General features: G+C 32.7%; 1 protein-coding gene across 1 annotated transcript; it reads left to right on the top strand.

The window, feature by feature from the left end:
• Nucleotides 1-2,445: 2,445 nt before the first annotated feature.
• On the top strand, nt 2,446-6,980 carry LOC109340037 (nuclear transcription factor Y subunit C-1-like; the record flags this gene model as incomplete). Its single annotated transcript, XM_019577599.1, has 2 exons — nt 2,446-3,113; nt 6,716-6,980. Coding segments are annotated over 2 exons (672 nt in total), but the record flags the coding sequence as incomplete, so codon positions are not given.
• Between the last annotated feature and the right edge of the window lie 4,839 nt (nt 6,981-11,819).

The following is an 11,819-nucleotide window of genomic DNA, read 5'->3' as shown; positions in this document are numbered from 1 at the left end:
ATTTATATCCAATTGATTCATAATTTACAATTCATTTGTATTATTTATATTTAAAAGTCAATTATAACAAAATATTAATAGTGCATAATATAATAATAATATAAAAAATTCTTACAATATCACTGTGAATAGATATATATATATTCTAGTGGTGGAATCAGAATGTGCATATAATATCGCTACTGTATCATACAGACAAGGCAAAACTTTAAAACAAAATTGTTCACGAAATTGTCACGTGCTTAGATAAGATGTGGGAGACATCTTTTCACTTACTATAACACAATAATGTTGACTTGCAAAAATATTTGTAGAGCTAGGAGTTCCACATTAAATCACCCTCCACCTTAACTAGTTAGATTGACCGGTAGTGATATGCGTAGAGCTTCCATACTTTCTACTATTTAGTTTCCTTTCATTCACTGTGCCTTGATTCTTTTCCTTAAACAAAAATTCGTGTAAAGTTTTTATATGGTCAGTAATTATCAATTATTTATTTATATATATGTTACTTTTATTTAAGGGTGGATGATAATTAACACATCAACAATGAATGATATGTTCACAACTATAACTCCAAGAATTGGAGTGGGAGAATTATTTTCTAAAAAATATTTAAAACATAAGAATATTAATGCTCTTGGTAGTATGTAAGGGTGGCAATAGGCCATACTACCTAACAAGTGCATATTATCTATTATGTAATAAGTTAGGTTAGATTTTTTTCATAGATCAAAACTCAGACTTTCCAAAAAACATATTTAATTTAATAGACTAGACTTCAAGTTATTTAAAAAACTTATTAAACATAACGTACCACTATATTTAATTATATGATATAATATCACTCATAATAATACCATGTTAATATAACTAATATTATTTATATATGAAATTTTAATATTAAAATGTATAACAAATATAATTTAATTGATTGAATTAAATTAATTAAAATTAAGCTTATTAACCTATTTAAATACATGTTTGTTGACCTATTTCAATGCCTTAACATTGGACAAGATTTTAAACATACCACATATGCTTTGAATTTTTTAAACAACTAAACATGCAAGGCTGAGATTCTTATATGCAATGCTATTAAACTCGGTCCGGTCATCGACTCGAACAGCTTATAGGGTCAATGAGTCACTAGTCAAACTGGTGAGTCATTGGTTGAACCAGTTAACTCGGTTTTCAACTTTTCATTAATAAATTCCTACTAATTAATAGCTAACATCATATTGTAAAAGATGCATGTCACACAAATAACTTTTGCCAAATAAGTATCAAGTATCAAACATTTCAATGTTAATAGTAAAATAATAATTGTACAATAATTTTAAGTTTATAACATGTTACAGCAACTGTTATATAATTATAAGGTGTATTGTATATTTATGTACAATATATTAATATTGCATATATGACAGCCAACAAAACCAAAAAGTGTTATGCACATATAGTCTTACTTACATTAGTAGGTAGCTATGGCAACAAAGGCAACGCCATAGGACATAACCAATGATGAACAAAAGAAGCAACAATAGATAGCGAGAACAATAGAGGTAACAATGACTATTATGGAGGAGGTCTGTAACTATTGAGGTTTGGGTATGCTGGCTATATCTATATGTCAATGTTTAGAGTTTAAAATTATTTTAGTCCAAAATGACATCATTTAGGGTTTTTTAAAATATACAAACACAAAATGACGTAATTTTATTTTTTAATACAAAATACTCATTCAAAATGATGTCGTTTTGAGTTTCACATTTTTTTAAATAAAAAACTGATTTGCCGGTTCAACCAAGAACCAGCCGAATAACTTGTTTTTACTTCACTCGTCCGAGTCAAATCAGTTTTCATTAGTTCCAAAGCATACCCAATCCAATATGTGGCTCAGATCGGTCTAGTGGTCGATTCTAGTCCAACTGGTTAACTGGCCAATTCAAGCCGGTTTCACAACATGACCTATAGGCTCGACCTATTTAAGGCAAAGTCTGACTTAACCTTATTTATTTCCACCTTTTACAACCTTTCATTCATGTTGGGCCTTGATTGTTTTCGTTAAAAAACATTGTTGAATATCAATACACTATAAGCGTAAAAAATTTACATGGTCAAAACATATAAATCATTTATGTATATTACTTTATTTTTATTTAAGAGCCAATATAATTAATTCATAAATGATAATTGATACATTAATAATATAAAACTTTTATAATATGAATACCATAAATTTTTTTCTAGAAAGATATTTAAAATATAAGAAAATAAATGCCCTTGCCACTTGGCAGTATGTTTACCTTATCTACACAGCCCCATTGGATAATTTCCATTCAAATTCCATCCTACTCCTCCAAAAGTCCCCAGCCCCAATAATATAACACCAATCCCTTTCTCTCTCTTTAACTCACTCACTCTCCCCTTGATTAAAATCAAACCCTTGAAACCCACCTCACTCAAACTCCACCCTCCTCCACCCAACCCCAACCCCAAGCTCCTCCTCCCCCCGCCGCATTCCACCAGCTTCTCCAGCAACAGCAACAACAGCTTCAAATGTTCTGGAACTACCAGCGCCAAGAGATCGAACACGTCAACGACTTCAAGAACCACCAGCTCCCCTTAGCCCGGATCAAGAAGATCATGAAAGCCGACGAGGACGTCCGGATGATCTCGGCCGAGGCCCCAATCCTCTTCGCCAAAGCCTGCGAGCTCTTCATCCTGGAGCTCACCATCCGCTCCTGGCTCCACGCCGAGGAAAACAAGCGGCGAACACTTCAGAAGAATGACATCGCGGCTGCAATTACCCGAACTGATATATTTGACTTTCTTGTTGATATTGTGCCCAGGGATGAGATTAAGGACGATGCTGCTCTTGCTGCTGGGGCTATTCTGGGGGCTACGGCAAGCGGGGTTCCGTATTATTATCCTCCAATTGGACAGCCTGCTGGTGGGATGATGATTGGGAGGCCTGCTGTGGACCCGGCCACGGGGGTTTATGTGCAGCCACCATCTCAGGCGTGGCAGTCCGTGTGGCAGACTGCTGCTGAGGATGGGTCTTATGGTAGTGGTGTGAGTAATGGGCAGGGCAATCTTGATGGCCAGAGGTATGTGTGTTTGAATTAGCTTATTTTGTGGTCTAGATAACTTGTAATAATAAAGTAAAGGTGATTATTGTTAATGTTACAATATGCTTGTGCTCATGATTTTTTGTTCTTTTCCGAGGTGTTTTTTTGTATTACCAAGGGTATCCCTCACATTTGTTGGGTAAGGAACTAATCCCTTTCGGGGGTGCATGACTGCCCCTCCCAACAAGTGTCACTCCCTTGACTTTTTGGTCATCCTGGGGCTGAGATGTTGATGACAGAGGATTATGACATCATTCCATCCATGTAGCTTAATACACTTAGTGGGGTTAAGGCTTTTTTGTTGTTGTCATCTTTTCTTTGATGTGGAGCTAGGTGGTCAATAGGGCGCAATAGCATAGCATAGCATATTTCTTCCAGTTCCTTTCAGGTCAAATAGCGGTGGAATGGCAGGTCAAATCATGGGTCACGACCCACCATGTGTTTTGATGCAAGTGGAACCCTAATTTTAGAGGGGAGAGTCTTTTTTGCCTCTATTTTTAAGAAGTGGCAGGTTTTTTTCTGATGGTTTTAAGGAATTTAACCTTCCCCCTCTTTCCCTTCTACTTAACATGTTGTTTTTCCTAGCCCATGCGATTTTTACTTGATTCTCCCTTCTCGTCTTTTCTCTTTCTTTTTCCTAATTTCGTGTACATGTTTGGTTGCTTACACATTCTTCATCAACATAGAACAAAATTGCAAGGCTTCCTAATTCATGATCATACCCTATCTTTGGCCCCGACTTGTTTGCCCCATCTATCATCTCTTTATTGACCTTCTTATCAAACTTAGTGAACCCAATTTAGACATCACCCTCCCTTCGAATTTTGTGAGATATAACTTTGTTATCTCCTCCCACTTTGATCACCTGTAGAATCTGTAGCACTCTTTTCTATTAGAAATCTGTCTTTAATATGATATATTTTAGTATTTTTGTGTATTGATATGTGTAGGTTATAAATTACTTAAATATATTTTCATAGTCGTAATGCCTATCCTGCTATAGTGTTTTTGGGGTTAGCCCATATCCGCAACTCCTTGTCATTTTGAGACTTTATTTTCAGATGAGAAGAGAGTTAGGAAAAGCTTCAGGCTGTAATAGGTTTTGCACACAAGTATCCCTAGTTTGGAGATTTTAGGTTACTTGGAAGGGTATGCCAAAATTTGCTCTTTGGTGAATAAGGATTATGCAATAGGGTGGGCCAATACATGAGACTCCCACCTAGTGAGGTATGAGGAAAGCAAACATATGCAAAATTAGCTTAGTAAGCGAAGTGGTTGTTTCCAAGATTTGAATCTAGACCTCTAGGTCACTAGGCAACAACATTAGCATTGTGCCAATGCTTATCCTCAAATAAGAAATATGAAATGATGAAAAGAAAGTCAATATAAATTATATGCGTTCATAATTGGAACATAAACATACTAGATATTAGATACTGACATACTGTATCATGCTTATTCATGAGATTTAATGACCTTAATATTTTCATTGAACCTGTGATTTTTTAGTGTTTATTTCACTAATTAAAACATTCAATTTTGTTCTTTTATCTCATGGTATTTTATATTCTCCTACTCTTTAATTCAAATGAATCTCTTTTTTTCTGATGGGGTTAGAGCTTCTTGAGTCATTAAGTATAGTTTATTCATTTTTCTTGACTGTTATTCTAGTTGCATCCTTGCATGGTTATATAGAGCTACAGTAAGCCTCATAATCTGTTGAAATAACCAACCATATACATTTGAAAAATTCCATTCATCGTCTTCCCTAGAAATTCAAGTAACTATGTTGGATTGAATTTATAGTTTCTGTTCTTTTTTTGACGGCTTAATTGATGGATTTGTATTCTAAGCACTATATCAAACATGTTGATTATATAATGTCTTAATTAGCCCCCCCCCAACGATTCCCAGCTTGTCACTTTGCATTTTGGTTTTGCAGCAAATAGCAGAAACTATCACTGTGAATCATGGCTGCTATCATGCCCTTCTGCGATGCAATGTAGTAGGGGCAAAATCCCCAATCTGTCCTTTTTACTAGCTGTTGCCCATATTTTGAGGACATTTTAGCCATTTCTGGTATATTGATTGAAGACATTTTAGTCATTTCCTACTGTCTTTTTTTGTGTAAGACCTCATTTAGTGTTTACAAACCCACCTTCGGTTAGTTAAGACCCATATACCATCTGTTTTGTGCTCCCCAGTCCCCATGAAACAGAAGTTTAATACTCTGGCACGACACCATTTTTTGTGCCAAAGTCGGCCATTTTCCGGTGACTGAGTTTATACTTTTCTAGTAACTCTGGTGTGCTAAGTGCTCTTCACAGCCCCTTGTTGCAGCCTTGCAGGTCTCTGCTGTGCTCAGCAGCATAGCATTGCCTTTTACTTTAGTATTCTGTATTTTAACTTTCGTCTTTTTTTTTCTGCTAGCTGTGTATCTATATTTTACATTGTGACTGTTGATTGTTAATGATGAGTTTGTTTTTAATTTTGGGTATTATTTTATTGTTGAGCATTTATGTGTTTTTATGTTATTTATATTAATTCCCTATTCTTCGATGGAGTGGCCATCTTGCTACATGCTATAGCTTTTTTGGGGTTGGACACTATGCACCACTATCTGGGATTGACTAACTGACGCAGCAGTTCCTTTAATGTGGCTTGAAATTTTTTAAGACACTGGTGCTTCCTTGAGTTTAGGATATTTTATTACCCATTAGGCTTTAGCACATGTGAATATTGAAAGGCTACATTAAAAAATATGATATAATGCACTGCATGAGTTATAATTCTGCAGTTGACCCATGTGCACATCTGCTGCAACACATAAGATGATGTTATAATACCCTGTCAATGTTCGGTTTTTTTTAATTGGATTTGGGTTTAGTTTTTATCATATTCTAAGTTAAAGTTTATCTTTATCCATTATTTCGTAGCCTATCCTTATCTGAAGTCTATCTTTACCTGTTAGTTAGTTAAGATTATATCTTGATTGGGTAGGGGTTAAATTATCATAAATAGGATACTGTAATAGGCTTGATATTATGTTTTGAAGTATTGAGTTGTAAGAGTTTTTCCTTGGAAGAAGTTTCTCCTTCTTGGATTAATTTCAGAACTTTATCCATTTTTCTATTTCCAAAATTCTATTTTTTATTCTTGTTTGCTGTTAGGATATTTTAAATCCTAACAGCCACACTGTTACTACAGTCATTGGGGAATGTTCAGAAGATGGAGAAGTCAGCAAGCAATACCATCCAACAATACCTTAATGCCCCCATTTGGGTCACAAGCTTGCAATACTTAGAGTTTCTTAGGTCATTGGGAATGTTAATTGATAGTTTTAACTAGTGGAAATATTGATGTGTTATTCCATCTGATATATGTTTGATTTGCCTATAATTTTTATTTATAGTCATACTAATCAATTTGCCTAAAATTTTTATTTTGTTGCTTAGTGATCATGAACGAGGTCACTTGTTTAAACCTTGGAGCCTCATATTCTGGACTGTTTTTTTTTTTTACTAGTTAAAGTCTTTAAATGGTTCTAATGTCTCCAATGGTTTGCTTTTTGTACTTTGCAGTTGAGTGACAATGATGCAGTGTGAGGTGATAAAGATGCTGGACTTCTGTAATGTTGCTTGGAACTTTTGATTGCTTGCAATTTGGAAATGGTTTGTTAAAGAAAATTTTATGGATGGCATTTAGAATTTGTTAACTGGATGGAGAACATCATGATTTACCTACTTATGTACAAAAATGCGAAAAAAATGCACAATGATCCTTCTGTGCATTGTGTGAAACATGTTTGATATGTTTTGAGTAAATCATTTTCGTTTTGTTTGTTTTTTTGGGGTGAATTTCAACTCTCTGATCAGAAGTTTCGAAAACCTAATTTCTTGAGTTCTCCACGGATTAATTGCTTTCAGGTTGATTTTTCTAAGCACTTTTAGGTTGATTTTATAATCACATGTGCAGAAATGATTAAATTCCTTAGAATTATGTTCAATATACTTAGAACTGATAGTGAAGAGAAAAAAGGTATGAAATGACAATGTATAAGTCATCCACTATTCATATTTTATCATTATTGACTTAAAAAAAAAGTAATACAAATGAATGGTTAATGATACTGATTGTATAGATAGCTTATGATGTTTCTCTAGGAAGATCAGCTGAGTAGATTGAAATTAGTTCAAGGCTAGGTCAATTATTTTGTTCCATAAACCAAATGAACTGATTTTGAGATGAAAATTAAGCTTATTAAATAAATAAGTAGAACTTAAATTAAATATAGTTTGAGTTAACAAATTTGTTTATTAAACAAGTGGTATTAAGAAAAAAAATCATTGAGGTTATAAATATATATATTTGGGAGTTTGTAAAAAATGAGTTAGTGTGCCATAATATTTGGTTGATTACATTTCAATGGATAAGCTCAAATCTAATGAATTGAGGAAGATAAAATAGAGTCTAAAACAATCTTAAATCAAATAAAATCACAACCTTTGTATTTTGTTATGATGACTTTTTAGGCTAAGTTTGAGAGTGCAGTTTTGGAGGGGAAGAGAAGGGATGACTTTGGAAAGTCTTTATCTTATTTGGGAGTCAGATAATAACATAGTTTAGTGATATAAAGTTTTATTAGATCCCCACGTACTATATTAGATAAAAAGTCAAATATTCGATTTTGTGTGTCATACTTGTTGGGAGGCAAACATCTACATCCAAGGTGATTAATTCCTAATTTATAGGATGCCCCATAAAGTGTATTTTAACCTATACTTTTATAATACCGTTTGTGTTTTATTTTATTTTTAATAAGTGTTTATAAAATTATTAGATAAACCCTAATTAATAATTAAGGCATATGGACGGGACAAGGGTTTCCTCCTTTTCTTTTCTTTTTGTGATGTTATGAGGAAGGGCATGTATAAAGGACATTAAGAATAGAAATTAGTGCTGACAATGAATTGACCAATTCGATATTCGTTCAAAACTTCACTCATTATTTATTTTGATAAATTTGGTTTAAGAACCAAAGGAGTTAAATTTGAGTTAAAAATTGAACTCGTTAAATCAACGATTCGAACTTCAATGAAATACATTTTGACTCGTTAGGTTAAGGAGTTGATTCGATTAAATATACAATATATATATATATATATAGGAGAGATCCTTTTACACTCTCCAAGTTAAGTTACATTAATTACACTCAATCTAAGTTATTGATTTTCTTAAATCCTACGTACCAAATGGGAGAGTAAAATAAATGATGAGAGAAAAATAGAAATCTTAGATGACATTTAAATTTCATCCATTTGGTTCGTAGGATTTAAAAAAATCAATGATTAAGATTGAGTGTAATTAGTGTAACTTAACTTATGTGTAAACGAATTCCCCCTTATATATATATATATATATGAGAATAGTAAATCAGTGTCATACAAATGGCCATCTCTCACAGTGACGTGCGGTGTGTACAAGGCTTGAGAATGAATTCATTGCTATATGGTTGATGGACAATTACTATCAATTTATAATTAAGCTTAAAAGTTAGTTAATAGTCACATAATCATCCAAGTTAAGTTACACTAATTACACTTATATCCAACCTACCAAATGAATGAGTGAAATAAATGATAAGAGAGAAAATGAAAAATCTTAAATAACTTTTAAGTTTCACACATTTGGTCCATTGAATTTAAGAAAATGAATAGTCCATTAACTGAGATTTAGTATAACTTAATTTAGGTGTAAAATATACTCATATATATATATATATATATGAGGTTTGCTAATATGGGGAACCTTCTTCTTTAGTTAGGAACATGTTAGCATTGTGTACCAAAATAATTGGACAAAAAATACCCTTATTTTTTTATTGAATAGTATTTAAATATCACGGTATTATAATAATTTCATTTATTTTTCTCTCTTCTCATCCTCAAACCTTTTCATTCTAACCTTGTACACAATGAGAGGCTAATGAACCATCTTCTCTGTGACTTCATTATCTTTGCACCAACCACAATCCATCTTCGTTCAGTTTTTTAGCATCATGTGATAATCGTCGAGTTGCCCTTCGATTGTTTGTTGATTCATTCTACTCACAATCCTCACTCATTCTATTAATCCACCCCCAAACATATTGATAAAAATATTTCCATTTTGCGCGGCAAAAAAACTAGAGTTAATGAATTAGAAGAAGAAAATTGGTTCCTTTGCTGTTTGTACTTTGGTGGACATAGGATCTAGTCTCATTGACTCTTGGATGTTTAAGGATCCTAACTCAGTATTTTTATGGCAAAACGGTAAAACTTTGGTGGCAGCTTTCCAATTTGTTGGCCTAATGATCCGACACTATGATTGTAGGATACTAACCTTGTCCGTTTCAATCATGTTCATCAAAAGGAAAGGTGTTAAATTATTTGGGGTAGTCAAGAATGATGCACTGGTAGTCAAGAATGATGCACTTAGTGTAAAAGGATCTCTCCTATATATATATATATATATATATATATATTGTATATTTAATCGAATCAACTCCTTAACCTAACGAGTCAAAATGTATTTCATTGAAGTTCGAATCGTTGATTTAACGAGTTCAATTTTTAACTCAAATTTAACTCCTTTGGTTCTTAAACCAAATTTATCAAAATAAATAATGAGTGAAGTTTTGAACGAATATCGAATTGGTCAATTCATTGTCAGCACTAATTTCTATTCTTAATGTCCTTTATACATGCCCTTCCTCATAACATCACAAAAAGAAAAGAAAAGGAGGAAACCCTTGTCCCGTCCATATGCCTTAATTATTAATTAGGGTTTATCTAATAATTTTATAAACACTTATTAAAAATAAAATAAAACACAAACGGTATTATAAAAGTATAGGTTAAAATACACTTTATGGGGCATCCTATAATATTTTTACACACTTTTTCGGTATTATTTTTGATAAAATCAAGAATATCCCTTATTCTATAAATTAGGAATTAATCACCTTGGATGTAGATGTCTGCCTCCCAACAAGTATGACACACAAAATCGAATATTTGACTTTTTATCTAATATAGTACGTGGGGATCTAATAAAACTTTATATCACTAAACTATGTTATTATCTGACTCCCAAATAAGATAAAGACTTTCCAAAGTCATCCCTTCTCTTCCCCTCCAAAACTGCACTCTCAAACTTAGCCTAAAAAGTCATCATAACAAAATACAAAGGTTGTGATTTTATTTGATTTAAGATTGTTTTAGACTCTATTTTATCTTCCTCAATTCATTAGATTTGAGCTTATCCATTGAAATGTAATCAACCAAATATTATGGCACACTAACTCATTTTTTACAAACTCCCAAATATATATATTTATAACCTCAATGATTTTTTTTCTTAATACCACTTGTTTAATAAACAAATTTGTTAACTCAAACTATATTTAATTTAAGTTCTACTTATTTATTTAATAAGCTTAATTTTCATCTCAAAATCAGTTCATTTGGTTTATGGAACAAAATAATTGACCTAGCCTTGAACTAATTTCAATCTACTCAGCTGATCTTCCTAGAGAAACATCATAAGCTATCTATACAATCAGTATCATTAACCATTCATTTGTATTACTTTTTTTTTAAGTCAATAATGATAAAATATGAATAGTGGATGACTTATACATTGTCATTTCATACCTTTTTTCTCTTCACTATCAGTTCTAAGTATATTGAACATAATTCTAAGGAATTTAATCATTTCTGCACATGTGATTATAAAATCAACCTAAAAGTGCTTAGAAAAATCAACCTGAAAGCAATTAATCCGTGGAGAACTCAAGAAATTAGGTTTTCGAAACTTCTGATCAGAGAGTTGAAATTCACCCCAAAAAAACAAACAAAACGAAAATGATTTACTCAAAACATATCAAACATGTTTCACACAATGCACAGAAGGATCATTGTGCATTTTTTTCGCATTTTTGTACATAAGTAGGTAAATCATGATGTTCTCCATCCAGTTAACAAATTCTAAATGCCATCCATAAAATTTTCTTTAACAAACCATTTCCAAATTGCAAGCAATCAAAAGTTCCAAGCAACATTACAGAAGTCCAGCATCTTTATCACCTCACACTGCATCATTGTCACTCAACTGCAAAGTACAAAAAGCAAACCATTGGAGACATTAGAACCATTTAAAGACTTTAACTAGTAAAAAAAAAAACAGTCCAGAATATGAGGCTCCCACTTAGTGGGGTCTAGGGAGGGTAGTCTTACAATTATGATTTAAGCTACAACACTTGGACACAACAAATACCTGCTCCAATGTATTTTGCCTCAGTAGTACTTAGAGCGACACAGACTTGCTTTCTGCAAGACCAAGAGACTGATTCATTACCTAAGATATGGCAAGTACCATTAGTAGTATTCCTCTCAGTTTTTCATCTAGTAAAATCTGAATCTGATTATCTCACTAAGTCACATATACTTCCTTTTGGATACCATAATCCAATATCAGTATTGCCTTTCAAATATTTCATTATTCTTTCTATGGCAACAAGATGTGACTCTTTCAGGTTTAGATTGATAACATGCACACAAGCAAACACTAAACATTATATCAGATCTAGTAGCAATAAGATAAAGAAGGGAGTCAATCATACCTTGATACTTTGAAATATATATA

The sequence above is a fragment of the Lupinus angustifolius genome, unplaced genomic scaffold (assembly GCF_001865875.1).
Source record: "Lupinus angustifolius cultivar Tanjil unplaced genomic scaffold, LupAngTanjil_v1.0 Scaffold_131_26, whole genome shotgun sequence".
Classification (NCBI taxonomy): Eukaryota; Viridiplantae; Streptophyta; class Magnoliopsida; order Fabales; family Fabaceae; genus Lupinus; species Lupinus angustifolius.
The sequence above is the reverse complement of the archived record's forward strand: the minus strand, read 5'-3'. Positions and strand labels throughout refer to the sequence as shown.